The 16,053-nt window shown below is 40.1% G+C and overlaps 1 protein-coding gene and 1 pseudogene across 1 annotated transcript; both read left to right on the plus strand.

The window, feature by feature from the left end:
* Positions 1-634: 634 nt before the first annotated feature.
* LOC105046611 (uncharacterized) lies at positions 635-15,661 on the plus strand. The gene is made up of 5 exons (XM_029265352.2): positions 635-1,157; positions 4,979-5,137; positions 11,566-11,610; positions 14,774-14,938; positions 15,342-15,661. The coding sequence occupies exons 1-5, from the start codon at positions 635-637 to the stop codon at positions 15,659-15,661; spliced, it is 1,212 nt and encodes a 403-aa protein (XP_029121185.2).
* On the plus strand, positions 12,297-13,045 carry LOC140858611 (probable UDP-glucosyl transferase 73B6; annotated as a pseudogene).
* Positions 15,662-16,053: the final 392 nt, after the last annotated feature.

A 16,053-nucleotide genomic window follows, 5' to 3' on the forward strand; every position in this document is an offset into this window, starting at 1 on the left:
ATTCTCTCTCTTTCTAGTTCTCTCTCTCTCGCTGAATCCCCCTGATTCTTTTCTACTGTTGCCTAGTCTCCTCTCTGACTTGACCGTCGGAGGGTCCCTGCCGGAAGCATCTCCGGTCAGTGTGGACTTCTCTTGCAGGTGCTCGTTCTCGACGATCAGGTGATGAAGGGATTGACCGCAATAGTATGTATGTGTGTGTGTATATATATATATATATAGAGAGAGAGAGAGAGAGAGAGAGATAGAGACAGAGAGAGAGAGAGAGAGAGAGGCCAGAGCCGCCAGGCACCTCTAGTCGGCTGCAATTACTGGCCAGGGCTGCCAGGCTACCCTAGTTGACTTATATATATATATATATATATATATATATATATATATATATATATATATATATATATATATATATATATATATATATAGAAGGCCAGGGCCGCCAGACACCCCTAGTTGGCTGCAATTACCGGCCAGGGCCGCCAGGCACCCCTAGTTGGCTTATATATATTATATATATATATATATATATATATATATATATATATATATATATATATATATAGGAGAAGGTCAGGACCGCCAGGAACCTCTAGTTGGCTGCAACAACGCTTCTAGGATCATGCTGTCCTCTCCGCACGACATGGGCCATCCAAATGAAGACCATGATAAGCGCGCTGTGGAAGAAATGTTCGTGAATGCAATGCACGGAAAGTGGCGAGAGGTGGCTAGTACCTACGCCAACTGTAAAGCGGCCCTGGTCGCCACGATCATATATACCGGGGACACCGTGCTGCACTTGGCTGTGTCGAGCGGAGTGGAATTCAACGTGACGCTGCTCCTGGGCAAAATCCCCGAAGAGCGCTGCGAAGAAATCCTGGGGATGGGGAACGAGAGGGCCGACACGCCGTTGCACCTAGCTGCCGCTCTTGGGATGAAGAAGACGTGCTTGGACATGGTCAAGCAGTGCCCCAAGCTGGTAACTCAGGCTCGCAATGAGCAGGGTGAGACACCCCTCTTTAAGGCCGCGCGCCACGGCCAGAAGGAAGCCTTCGGTGCCATGCGACATGCCGCCCCCGATGCATGTAGTACCCGCGACCTGCACTTCTGCCGAAAATTTGGCGGCGACACCATCCTCCATGTTGCGCTGCTTGGCGAGCATTATGGTATGTGAAAATTAGGTGCGATGCCACAGGCTTACAATGATATCGACATAAATGTCGGAAACTGGTCAATTCACACACATCACAGCAAGTTTAATGTCAAAGCCTATCTGGTTATTTCTATAGAATTGAGTTGAAAATTTTATAGAATTCATAGGTGGAACAACCTATTTAAGCACGGTCCTGTGTCACCCAAACTCCACCCAATCAAAACTCTATAAGAAGAAAAAAAAAAATCTTTGTAGATCTTTTTTTCTTCCTGTAGCCTAAAGTCTTGGATCGGGGATGAGTTTGGATGGGTTCAGTTTGTATCTTTTACATGAAAGAATGATCTTCTTTCATGGTATCATCCATTGGATCGTACTCCATTCAGCTCTCAAAATACTTTAGACTCTCTCATTCATTAGCCTTCACAAAGCTTGAAGCGATGTTTGCACGATCCATCGATGGATTCACATGAGGGAAGGTAAATCATTCTTTCACACAAAAGATACAATCCTCATCCGGTTTCGGACAAGCTCTTAGAGAGTGCATTCCACATGGGCCAACAAGTCCCAAGTTTTATAAGATTTTTAGTCTAATCCCATAAAAACATCCAAACATGTCCTAATTGGGACTGGAATAATTCTAACCATATGAATATATAGTTAAGGATCCAAATAAAGTATAAAATAATTATCCAAAAAAACTAAACAATGGTAAATATACAAACAAAATTTCTCTCTCCCTATTTTCTTAAGATCAAGGAGCTTGGAACCTTGAAAATATAAGGAGAAGAACAAAAAAACTGTAAAAACATGAGGAAACTGAAAAAAAAAGAAGAAAGAAAGTAGATGGAAAAGCCTATGTCTGGACAAATGCCAGGGCATCAGCTAGCTAGGACCAAGCACAATAAGCCAGTGAGAAAATTTAATTTCCCCCCTAAAAATGTGTGTGACCCTTGAACTGGGATAGGTCAGGAGGATATTTCCGAATGTATAGCGGGTAAATTTCAAATGATAACGATACACAGTCCGTATAGATGATCTTTATCCAAAAACAATACTTCCTTGGGTATTCCTGAAAATTGACCAAGTGGATTATTTAAGGCTGCAAATGGATTGGATTGACCTGTGATCGAATCCGATCTAGCCCACGTAAACCTGACCCGAACCATCTTAAAGGACCTATGGATTCAGGGAGGGTTCTAAACTTGGACCGATTCTATTTTTTGGATAGAGTCTGGATTTATTGAATTTTGATCTGATTCGACCTGATTCATAGAGATTTTTGGATTGATATGGGTCTTGAGATAAATAATTCGATTCAACTCGACTTGACTCAAATCTGGATTTGGACTTTTGGGTTCATTTGGGTCTTCGAACACTGCCCTCTCACAAACTTTTCTTGATTCCTCCATATTTTTTGGTGAAATAATTCCTACATTTATTGTGAATGAAACAAAACTTGAGTGCCATCTTGGACTATTAGACCTATAACAATATATTCTTGATTTCCTACTCTTTGATAAGTTTATATAATGGACGACAAATAATTATATTTTACTATATTTTCTCTTAAAAAGCAAATTTCTGCATCAATGATGTTTATTGCTATTTCATTAAAGTCATAGTATTGGAAAGTAGGAATTTTTAATATCTGGATACCAAAATAACAAGATAAAGACAATTTGACGTATTGCATCTTATCTTGTAGATTTTTTTTTTTAATTTGTTTAATGAATTTCTTTGATCCTAATTCAAATAATTTTGTCTTATAGTTTCAAACCAATGTTCCTTTTGTTTTATTTATTATAACTCATTTTTCATCAAGAACTTATAAGTTGAACTATTTTTGTCAGCATTTGTCAATTTTTGTTGACATCCTTGAATATATTCATATATGTAAACAAAATTGGGCTTGGTCTCTCATAGTTCTAGGTATATCTTAAACATCCATGGTCAATTTCCTGGTCACAGGATCTAATAAACTTTTCTTAAGTTAGATTTTTTAAGATGGTATGTCACAAGCTATAAGAAGGCAACCTTCATTATTGTGCTGCCTAAAAGTTTAAGATATATAGCCACATGAAAAGAAGTTTGGATGAATAAATGAACCCCATGCCATTACTTATACAATTTTTGTTATTATTCTTTCTTATAATTTCTCATGTTTGATTGCAACATATGCACATATTCTTTTTCTCAAAATTGGCATCATTTGCAATTGAATATAGTAAGCTTTTCAACCACTTAATTTCTACAAATGAAAGATAGAACTGATTCATTAACAAAAGAAGTTGGTTAAGTCCGATAGTAGTGCAAATAAAGTTACTTATAGATTTTCTATTTATTGATTCTGTTATTTATAATCTGGATCCGAACTGATTCGAACCCAAATCCGAACTGAATTCGTATTTCATAGATTGGGGTTGGGTTATACATGGATCCAACTTAACCTGAAAGACCTATTTGATCAAGACATTTGATTATAGATCTGATCTGATCTAACCCGATCTTCTATTGAGCTAGGTTTGGATCCAATATTTAGATCCGATCAACAAATTGGATCGGATCAGGGTCACTCATGATTCGATTCAATCCGACCCATTAGAATTATTGATCAACCTAAATGGATGATTGAACTCCTGAATTGGACAACTAAGTTGCTATGTTGGATATGGCTAATCAGAAGCCACCAACTTAACAGTGATCTGATCATAAATATGATCCATCTAATCCAAATAGGATGTTGCTTAAGTCCGATCACCAACTTTTCAAATACCAAGCAAGTTGCGACATATCTCCATATCCAATTGTATTTGCCTTGGTTTTGTTCATGGACATGCATTTCTATGATTATATATATAGGGACATCTGACAGTGGGTGTCTGATAAACATATCCCGCCCTATTTGCATGTGATTTGCATTTTCTCATGCGCATCTTTTGCAAAAATATTTTAGGAACCGAAGAAGATGCACGTATTAGGCATTGAAGCTTGAAAGGGCATGTGTACATATCGACAAACATATACATATACATAAAAATATATGTATACATACATAAATAGTATATATATATATATGTACACACACGATACCTATATATATATATAATCTCAATACTGATTGATCTTTCCATTATTAATTTAAATAAAATATTACTGTTTTGAATCCAATCTTCCTAACAATAAAAAAGAAAATCCTACGAACAGTAAAAGACTGCTATTTCATAATTTTTATCAATGACCTCCTATTTCTTTTCAAGACAGAGAAGGAATGAATGCGATTATTGTAACATGCATTACTTTATTCTGATGCATCCTGTCATGACCTGGTGTCTAACTGTCATTGCTTATTTGATGTTGGCAACTAATAATTTTAAGAGCTAGACTAGAATCAGATCAATTGGATTTGGACTCAGATCTGATTAGATCAAAACTCTTTAATAGGATGTAGGAGTCGTTGAATATGATCTACTCCCTCAAAACTCTTACAGACAAAAAATCTTATGATTTGGAGACTCCCAACCTATGCATCAAGTAGTCAAAAATTGAATAGTCTAAATAAAATTAAATTAAATATATTTTTTAATCACTTGATACATAGACTAGGAGTCTTCAAATCATATAATTTTTGATGTGTAAGAAGTTTTGAGATACTAGGTCACATCCAATGATTTGGATCATCAATGTAAGATCTTCATTGTTCAGTTTTGATCTGACTCGATCTGTGTCCAAATTTAATCAATCTTATCCCAATCTGTCCTCAATTTTAATAGTGCCCATTGTAACAGTCAAATATTTTGATATTATTTACTGAACGATTTGAGGTGTCGTGCACAGATTTGGCCCTGGAGATTGTTCGATGCTATCCCTCTCTAACTAACTGGTGCAATGAGAAGGGAGAGTTGCCTATCCATATCTTAGCCAACATGCCTTCTGCATTCGAGAGTGGAGTGCTAGCTTACTTCAAATATCCACTTGATCCTCTTATTTACCATTGTGAGTCTCTCTCTCTATCTTTCTTTTTTTATATCTATCTATCTGACTTGTGAGCTAGTCAGATTTGGCTGCACTCGAGCAAATCTCTATATAGATCTAATTGGATCTAGATTGGACAGTGGAGGTTCCATGTCAATGATCCGAGTTGTTGAATATAATTTATTTATATATACATCAAAAATTATATGATCTAAAGACCTCTAGTCTATACATTAGTGGTCAAAAAAATAGATGGCCTAAATAACATCAAATTATACATGTTTCTTGATTACTTGATGTATAGATTCGGAGTCTCCAAATTATATGATTTTTTGTGTGTAAATATTTTAGAGATAGTAGGTAGTATCCAATGGCTCAAATCATTGATATGGGACCCTCCTTGTTCAATCCAAGCTTGATCAGATTTGAGTGGAGATATAAAGCTAATATTAGATAACAATCATCATGAAAGAGGGTTAATAGGGTAACTAACTAAAACAGATAAGTGGGAGCATTCTCTAGTTGTGGGTTTGATTATGTGAAGTATAAAAGGAAGGATTGTATAGAAGGTCTTTTGCCAGAAAATGAATGCATGTTTTCCTTTCATATTTGTTTTTTTGTTTCTATTGCGGCCAATCCTCCCGTCGCCCGATCACCGGTGACGCACACCTGCAAGAAAAATCCTCACAGACCGGAGATGCCTCCGGCGGGGATCCTCCGACGGTCAAATCAGAGAGGAGACTAGGCAACAGTGAAAAATCAGGGGCTCAGTAGGAGAGAGAGAAAGAGAGTCCAAGAGCTTAGAGACGCTTCTCGGAACTTAGAACTTAGGCCTTTTTTCAAGACTGTTGCCTTACTCCGTTTTATAGTAGAACATGGTATGGTCCCGCCATTAATGATGCAGACAACTAGGGAGTTATCAAATCGTCGGGGGCTGTCAAATCGTCGTGGGCTGTCAAATCACCGTGGGCTGTCAAGTCGCTGGAATTAATCCATGTCCTTGGCAGGACAGTACCCCAGGACGGCTGTGCCGCATGTCCTTGACAGGATAACTGCCCAAGGCGGTCGTACGGTGTTTGGATGGTCTGACCGACTATATGTCGGTATTCGGCTGTTGGGACATCGGGTGATGATCCGGAGACACCGTTGGCTGGTCCGGTGCCTTGCGGAAGTCGAACATCGGCTGTCACCCCTGACAGTGGGTCGGTGATTCGGACTCGACTGTTTGGTCGGTCGGAAAACAGTATGAGTCTGTTCGGCCGACATGCTTTCGGTCGGATATTGTCGAGGGCCATTGCCGGCAGTCATCATCGGAGTCATCGTCGAAATCGTCCGTCGATTTGGTCGGCAGAGTTGGACGATGATCATATCGGTTTGAAGATAAGTCGGCATACTGAAATCGATCGGTATATCCCAACAACTTTTATTTTACCAGCAGCTTTTAGGTGTAGTTTAAGCAGCATTCCTATAGGTAGAAGTCCTTGCCTTGAGTTTCAAGGCACTTGCACCATGCATCGACTCCTCTCGATCTCGGCGAATAGCTGGTGGCACACCATGTAATTCTTCACCTAGCCGACGGCATTGTTCATTCTCCTCCATCAATGGTTCCGCCCCTGACCTCCAGCCAGTCCCGCCGACATCCACAAAATTCATCAGCTGGAGTGGGCAATCATTGCCATCCGAGCTCGATTCCATTTGGAAAAGCGGCACCCATCGTCCGTGTGCCCCAGCCAGCCGCAAAGATAGCAAACCATCAGAATGTTCTCATAAACGAAGGGTTGCGAAAACACCCCTCTCTGCCCCCTGATCAGAACCCAAGGCTTCAGCGACACCGCCGCATCGAGGGTGACCTGTACCTAGGCATAGCCGGTCTTCCGCAGTTGGCCGATGAAGTCGTCGGTTGCGAGTGGCTCCCTGGCCTCCGATGCAATCCCCAGGATCCGTGACTCCCTCCAATACTCGATCCGCAGTTCCGGCAGCCATAGCCACACCACATCTAGGTAACAGTCCTAATTCTAGGCATAAAGTCCCGCACCCACGGCTCCATCGCCAGCGGTTGGCTCGCGACAAACCAGGGCCTGCCGAACAGAGCCATGTTGCAATTCACAGTGGACCGAAAGTGGAGGAGATGATGATCCTCCGCCAGACCAAAAGCCTCGAGGTCATAGTTGAGCTTCCCCTTCTCTTTCACCTCCTTCGCCACCCATTTGAGAGGCACCCGCCCACCTAAACTTCTGGTAATAACTGCTACTCCCTTCCATTCTTTCCTTGAAGCCTCCGTCTCTTCCTTTGGAAATTCTAACATCTTGGTGAAGTATCGTTGCAGTCGCTCCACCTCCTCCTTGGTGATCTTGTGGGAGGTCCGCAGTGGCTGTCGCGGGCTGTCCTGCACCACCTTCGCCCAAGAATGATTTCTTTCATGGGAGCCGGTCCCTTCGAAAAGAATCTTATTTTGATTTTGATTTTAATTTTAAAATAAAATAAAAATATTTTAATCTATATAACACTTAATTTTTATTTTTATTTATAAATTTTAATTATAATTTTAATTTCGATTATAAATCAATTATTTTAAAAAATTTAAATATTTTGATTTTGATTTCGACTGTGAACTAAACATCATCTAATTTTCTTTCCTTTCATTCCGTCGCTTAAAAGATGTTCGACAAAAAAGCACACCGACCACATTAATATTAAGGCAACACCTTATCACTGTGAGAGCATGTAAGTAAACGGATTTTAACCCACCTCTCCCTTTGCTGGACTTGAAATATTTAAATTTTGGATTGGAACTGGATTAAGTAGTACTATATCAAGTTTAGTATATTGTTCGAGATAAATAAGTATCTATTTTTTATAGTTAAAATATAATAATTAGCCATTAAATATAAAATTATTAAAAAATAAATATAATAAAAAAAAGAGCCAACTTGAACTTTCATTCGTACATTTCTAATTTCATCCAAGAAATTGATTATTTTTAAATTTACAAACTATGATTTCAATATATATTGATATACTTGAAAGTATTAAAAATAAGAATCCATTAAAATAAATAACAAAATTATGAATGTCTAATCATAATTTAAGTGAAAATAGATAATGGGAGTTGCAATTGTTGAGGTGAAAAAGAGGAAGTGGTTTAAATGATAGTTCTTTTAATTAATTGAAAAGATATTTAGAGTGAAGAGGAAGGAGATTTATATAATTTTGAGTTTTGAGTTGGGCCAAATCAGGTTTAAATGACGTTTGACCTATTTTTTATTGATCCTAATTAGAACTAGATGATTTACGAGCTGGCCTAGTCAGGCCAGATTAGGTTGAATAATATAAGTCTCGATTCTAATTTGGAATTTAGATTGGATCCAACTTTTGGTTTCAACCCACGGATCTTTACATATAGATCAATCCGGTCTAATCAGGATGGAAACATGTTGAGTTATGAGTCGACTTGGCCCATTTGCGATCCTATTTGAGACCATCCCACTACTCTTCCTCGATCCCCTTGACCTCGAGCTTTCTTAGTCTGGTCTCTTCGATCTCCCACCTTTGGCATCGAACAGTGACCACATACTTCTCTTTTGATGAAATGCTTTTGTAAGAAAAAAATTCTTCATATTGGGATAGGAGATTTAGAGAAGTTGCATTTTTTTAATCTTTTAGGTTTTCATTTCTTATCTTAATTGTATTATTTCCCAATCCTATGATAAAGTGATAACCACATAATATCTTTAGCAGACAAATACTCCAATCATCTTGGTCTAGTGTCCTTGTTAAACTATCAAGCATGGAGTAGAGTTTTTTTTTTGTTTTTAGGGTAGAATATGGAGTAGAGTTGTAATTAATATATTCCTTCCTTCTGTATTATAATACCTTAGTCCAAATTTTTGGGGATACACCATCCAAGACTAAGTCAGAATTTTTGGATTTTAAGCGAAAAAATGTGGCAATTGAGGTAAGATCCAATTCACATCTATAAACACTTTGATTAGAAATATTTTAATTGGATTTTTTTTTATTATACCAAGAATTAGTGGCAGCTAACTGAGCTGGTTGGTATGCTGCTACTCCAAGGAGAGGTTCAGGTTCCATCCTGACGGTGGCAAACAGAAAGAAGAACAATGGGTGCCCCAAAGCATTTTCCAAAGGGAAAGTAGCATTGGTTTTTCTGAGAAAAGATCAAAAAATGATATAGATCTGTTAGAATTTAATGTCTCAAGATTCGATCCATATTTAGCCCACAGTGAGGTCCGCAACAAAAAATGAAGTCCAACGAGATCAAGATCACCTCAAACGAAGTCCAGATGATCAAGATACGAGCGATTGAAGTCGGCACGAAACTTGGAACAGTGAAAGACCACCGGTGGCGGGCCGGTGAAGCGACGGCGGCGCGGCCGTACGCGGCGGGGTGTGGCTGTGCGGGGCTCGGGCGCGCAGCACATGGCCCAAGCCCAAGCACATGAGCGCGCAGGCCGGCCCAGGCCAGACGCACCGCTGGGAGCCCGCAGCCCGGTCCACGGTGGATTGAGTGGTGCACAGGAAGGTCCGTGGACCGCGTGGGCATTTCTCACGCGTTTGTTGTGGTTTATGGTACTGTTCCGTGGACCGACGCGTGATTGAAGGATGTGGGTTGATTCCGATTTCGATCCAACGATTCCTAATCACCTTCTAACGTGGGTTTTAAGGCCTTTAAAAGGCCTGATGTGTGAAACAGAAGCTGTGTGGTGCGGCGTTGATCTGAGAAAGGCCTGGTGTCATGCGGCTGTGGAAAAATGGAACCCATGGAGAGAGAGAGCACACGGCGCTGAGAAGAGAAGGAGCGGTGAAGCTCCTGGACAGCGGATAGTGGTCACTTTAGGGGTTCAGAGAGGTCTTCCTAGAGAGAGTTTTTGTGAGGAAAAACTTTCTGTGAGGGAGAAATTGGGTGTACGAAGGTTGAGGGTGAAATCTCTTCTTGTAATATTTCTTTTTCTCATAGTGGAGTTTGCATGCCCCATGAAGACGAGTCTTTTTTTGGCTGATCCACGTATATTTGATTGTTTCTATTTTATTTCTTCTTTCTTCCTGTTGTATCACGTGGTATCGAAAAGATCCTGAGAGGTGGTGTCCTGGCCAGACATCCACCAACAAGATCAAAAGCACTTTCTCAAGGGATAATGGGATGGATGCTGGATACATAATCCCAAATAGCTAGCCATCTAGAATAGCAGTAAATTTGATGACAGGGAACATGTCAAATCCTATGCTTGACCAACCATTTGTTGGTCTAATGTAGCATTGGCACTTAAATCAGCATCCAAATCTTTGTAACATCACAAGCTGCACTTTTTCATGGATCTCTATGGAGATTCATGGGTCTTAGCTGCGTGGAACAATTGAATGGTCCAATGAGCATTGAACCTAGCTGTTTGCCTAGGTCTAAAGGACCCTAAGTGACCTTTAATGGTAGCCAAGTTTCTTGTACGTTTCTAATTCTGCTTAAATTTTTGTTTTACCTTTTAGCTTATGATTTATTATCTTATATTAATGATCTAAATTTAAGCCTGTTTCCCTTACTGTTCTCTTCTAAGGATGCATTTTGGGTTGGGTTCTATTAGGACCTGATCAGTCTAACTTGTTTGCTGTATCAGGTCGGACCAAACTTTTGTGATCTCGGATTGAGTTTGGCCTCTAAAATCTAAACCAAACCCCAAATTGTGCTGTGGAGATTGAGCTTAAATTCAACTGATCAGATTTGACCCTAAATGTATTTGAACCCAACCCAATCTAGCCCAACTTGTCCCAACCTGATAAGTAAATAAACTTATAGATGTGTTATATATAGAATATTTCACGTGTTTAGTCCTTTTGAGTTCCAAAGTAGCATATGTGAATCCAAATAAGATTCCAACCAACTTAATACTAACCTTTAAAAAAAAAAAATCTGAAAGCTTCCTTAATCTTTAATTACTTACACTACTGCCCAAACCAAGATTAGCTCTGCCCCATTCTAAATTATCTTAAGATGGGTAAGGACTGAGTTCGGTTTGAGAAATCTCTAGTCCAGGCTGGGTTGGCATCATCGAGTTAGATGAAGGCCAGAGATATAGCAGCTCTATTCTTTTCTTTGGATTGCTCCATTAATGATAGATTTCCCTATGCCATATTGTTGTACAACTAAATAGATGGGTGATGCGAATATAATGAGCAGTAATTTTCAATGCAAAACAACTAGTCCTGCTAAAGTAAACTTAATAGCCAACCTATGTATCTTGTGAGGATAAGGCTGGGGGGACCAATATATATAATTTGGTGTCTAACCACTATTTTTTTTTTGTATATATATGAAAAATAATTAATTCCCTTTTAGATTTCTTGAAATACTTAGTTCCCATTTTGAAAATGCCCACTCTAAATTAAGCATACTTTTCTGCTAAACTGACACATGGATTACTATTTCTAAACTGCAGGTTGCCGTTTCAGTCGAAGAACCATTCAAAATGAAGGAGACCCAGGTAACTTCTTGCAAGAGAGACTACCATAGATGGAGTGGCACATGCAGTTATTTTATTTTTTAATTTTATTATTTTTATTATTATTATTGTAGTTGTTGTTGCCGATGACATGCAGGAAGGGTAGAGATTTCAATGAGATTTATTAAGAAGTAAAAAAGAAAGAAATAAAAAAAAAGCCTCTTAAAGAGAGAAAAAAAAAAATAAATTATTATTGCGGCCGGAAGATTTTATTCTACATGATAAAAAATGGTTTAATTATAAAAAAAATTTTAAATTATTTAAAAATTTTCAATTTCGTCTTGAATTTCAATATGATTCAGTCAGGTAATCAAACTTTTAAAAATGGTCAATTAATTAGATCCTGACCGTATATACCGTCTGACTGCCGTTATGGAAAAGTTAGGTGTGTTCATGTGATAAAGGTCAAAAAAAAAACAACATATATGTTTGGACCAGTGTCTTGACCACAGGATTTTAAAAGATCTGATCTCATCAGTTTGCTACCTAGCTCTTCTCTCGCTGAGGCGTCTCCGCCACTGTTGTCACTACCCCCGACAACGAGCCCCTCCTCTACCCCTCCATTTACCGTGCCAACTTCACCTACCACCACCCTCTAATCCCCCTCCTCCTCCGCTTCCCCCCTGCGTCCACCACCTTCTACCTCCAACAGCGAGAACCTCGGTTCCATGTCCGCCTCTGATCACATCGACTTCTTCATCGCCATCATGCAACGCCCTCCGTGGCCCCTTAGCTGGCCTCCTCCGCGCCCACCGCCTCGACTGCCTCGTCTCCAACTCCATCTTCCCCTGGACCGCTGACAGTGCCCTCACCCTCGGCATCCCCCGCCTTGTCTTTCATGGCTGTGGCGCCTTGCCTCTCTGCGTCCACCGTAGCCTTGAGCTTCTCAACCCCCACGCCTGCGTGTCCTCCGACTCTTAGCCCTTTGCTGTTGAGGGCCTCTCAAACTGCATCCAAATGACCCGCTCCATGAGCCACCCCATCTTCTTCCACCCTGACTTCCTTGGAGTTGTGACAGAGGCAGAGGGGAAGAGCTTTGGCATCAACACCTTCTACGAGCTCGAGCCGGCCTACAACACACAGCTCTATGGGAAGCAACCTAGTCCGCGAGATGGTTTGTGGGCCCGATCTCCCTCTACAACAAGGAGGACGCCGACCGAGGTGATCGGGCCCACCCGGACCACTGTCGATGGCTCAGCTGGCTGGACTCCGAGGTCGAGAACTCTGTCGTTTATGTGAGTTCTCCAAAGAGCAGCTCCGAGAGATCGCGTTGGGCCTATCGTACGAGCAGTTCGCCAATGAAAAGTTCTTGGGAGAGGTGGGGGAGATCGGTGTGGGGGTGAGAAAGGGAGGGGGCGGAGGAAGTGGGATGGTGATCCACGGGGGGCGGAGGTGGCGGCGGCACTGGCTGCGGTGATGGACAGTAGAGAGGAGGCGAAGGTGAGGAGAAGGAGTGTGAGAGAGTATGCGGCTGCGGTTAGGATAGTGGTGGATAACTGCAAGAGCAATTAGGTCATTTCATCATATTTGAATAGTTGCTTTTAAGTTATATTTCAAATGGAAAGAATTTTTTACTTAAAACTAAAGTGGATAGCTACTTTTAAGTTTAAACTCAATTAGATATTTTTTATTAATTTTTTTAAATTTCAAAAACTTAAATATTAAAGGTGGCATAAATAATTTACATTAGATCCTGAACAACACTCGTGAAGTCATAAACAAGTCAAGAAAAAAAAGTGGGTACTAACCTTTGACTTTGATATTATATGAACTAATCACAGGACCTCTGAAGCCATGCAAATAGACTTTATGTTGAGAAAGATGTAACCTAGCCTTCCTTCAGCCTTTTCAAAACCATACATGATTTTAATAATGTATACTAGCAAATAATCTATGCTATGCAACAAGATTCAATTAATTCACAAAAAAAAAATTATCATCAAAACTTGACACCCACCGAAAATGCCACCCATCGGCGATCCCCGTTAGGTAGCCCCCCACATCTTTCTTTTGTTTTTGTTGATTTTTCTTATATTTTTCATTGATTTTTCTTCCGTTTTTCCTTTGCTTTTTTTGTCCCTAGAAGTCCCAACCAGGTGGCTTGGAGCGGTCGAATAGGGTAGCTTAGACAATGGCTGGGGTTTTGTGTTGGATAATTTTTTTTTTCTCTTTTTTTTTTTTTTTTTTGGAGATCTATGGAAAAGAAACCACATAAAGGAGATCGGAGGAGAAGGCCGATGCTAGTGACAATGGGGAGGAAGGTGACAGCAGAGACCAGCAGAAGGTGGCAGCAAGAAGAGTAGGGAAGAAATCGGCCTCTCTTTTTCAGAGATCTATGGGAAGAAAAGCACCTTAAGGAGATTGGAGGGGGAAGTTTGACACTGGTGGGGATGGGGAGAAAGGCGACAACAGAGACCAGCGGGAGGTTGCAGCGAGATTCTCTTTTTTCAGAGATCTATGGGAAGGAAGATACCCGAGAGAGATCGGAGGAGAAGTCTGATGCCGATGATGATGGGGAGAAGGCGATGATGGAGACCGATTGGAGGTGGCAGCGAGGAGAGTGGGGAGGAGGTCGGCCTCTCTTTTTCAAAGATCTGTGGGAAGGAAATCACTTGAGGGAGATTAGAGGGGGAAGCCAGACGCCAATGAGGATGGGGAGGAAGGCAATAGCGGAGACTGGCGGGAGGTGGCAACAAAGAGAGGGGGGAAAAGGTTGGCATCTGTGAGAGCTCAAAAAGATTCGAGAGGGCTTGGGAAGGGTTTGAAGCAAAACGGAGAAAAAAAAAAGGAAAACATTGCTGGAAATAAAAGAACCCATTAATGTGGAGTTCAGAGCTCGGTGCATGGTATATTGGGAGAGCTCCGAACTCCACTTTAATATATAGATAAGATTCTAGGAACCCAAACATGATTCCCGTTCAGTTTTTCATGATGCTTGGGGTACATATTGCATATTATTCTATACTCTTGGGTGTCTCTCTCCCAATTTGTTATAGCAGCAGAGATGACCATTATATATTAAATACTGCCATCATAGCGTATAATCAGGATATTAATGTCATAGGCCATTTGCAAAAGTTGTTGCTAAGCTAATTAACTCCCTCTTTTTTCTTTTTCTTTTTAACTTTTTTGGTGCGCTTGGCAGAGAAACATGAAGATGAAAGAGGGCAAGCAAATCAGATGGATTCTGAGAAACAGAACCAAAAATTCCCTAATGTTGGGCGGCGAAGATTTCAAAGGAACTGTGATGCACTGTTCCACTTTTTCAGATTTCTAATGAGTAACCTGCTGTATTTCACTGGAATAATTGGTTCGTATTCTAGCCTAATTGTAGTTAAAAGATCTTTCACCCCATTAGAAACACATTTATGTGAAACAGCAACAAATTATTATTTGTGTTCGCTGTACATTTCTTTTTACAATTATAAACAGAAAAGCCTGAAGGTTGCACGCAGAAGGCCTAATCCAATTAAAAAAATGCTTTGTGCCCTAAGAGAAAGAAACGATATGTTACGTAAATGGGAAATGAAAGTGTGGAAACCAACCAGACACACGTTCCATTCACATTTCAAAATTACTTACGAAAGTTACTGCTGGTTCCCCACGTTCCATTCACATTTCTCTTGGGAAATATAATTTTGTCTGACCATCCTGGAAACTATGGTCTCCAGCTTAACATATGTGCCCTTAGTTAATATTCTTTGGTGCTGCAGGCTTCTATTGGCTGTGGATGCGGGCAATCGAAATGAAGAAGCTACAGAAGATACATGTACGTGCACGTCAGATCATGATCGAGCTTCTTCAACACCAGGCTGAATGGGATTTTGGCAATGCTGGAAGGAATCCTGACAAAAAAAGGAGTGATTGGTTAAGGCTTTCTCCAGAAGCAGTAGACGTTAGACGTGCAGCGACTAGCTTCCCAACAGAAGAATCCAAAGGACCGCTCGAAGACAAACAGCTTGCACCATCTAACGGAGGGCCAGTTGGAGGTATTCCAAGTTCAATCCCCATGCTGATCTTTACAATTCATTGAACCTTTACCGGCATAAAATTTTAAAGATGCAGATTAGCCTTTATACCTACTCGTTATGTCCTTAGTTCTAAATAAGTAAACATGACAATATTTCATCTTATCATTAACGTAGGTGATGCAATACCTTTTGTCATCATTAGTCACTACACTATTCATTTCACAAATATCAGAATGAATTAATTTAGATAAAAAATAAAGTTTTAATATATATTGGAAATAATTCTTTGTTTGTTTTTCTTGTAGACAAATCTCATCACCGGCCATCTAAATATTTTAACATTAGATTTAAGATTTTATTCCATAGACCATTCTTTTTAAGAGTATTAATATTTATATGATCAAGACATTGTTAGGACTACCGTGCACTTGCGTGGACCTGAGAAGACCTGTGA

Source organism: Elaeis guineensis, chromosome 6 (genome assembly GCF_000442705.2).
Source record: "Elaeis guineensis isolate ETL-2024a chromosome 6, EG11, whole genome shotgun sequence".
NCBI lineage: Eukaryota > Viridiplantae > Streptophyta > Magnoliopsida > Arecales > Arecaceae > Elaeis > Elaeis guineensis.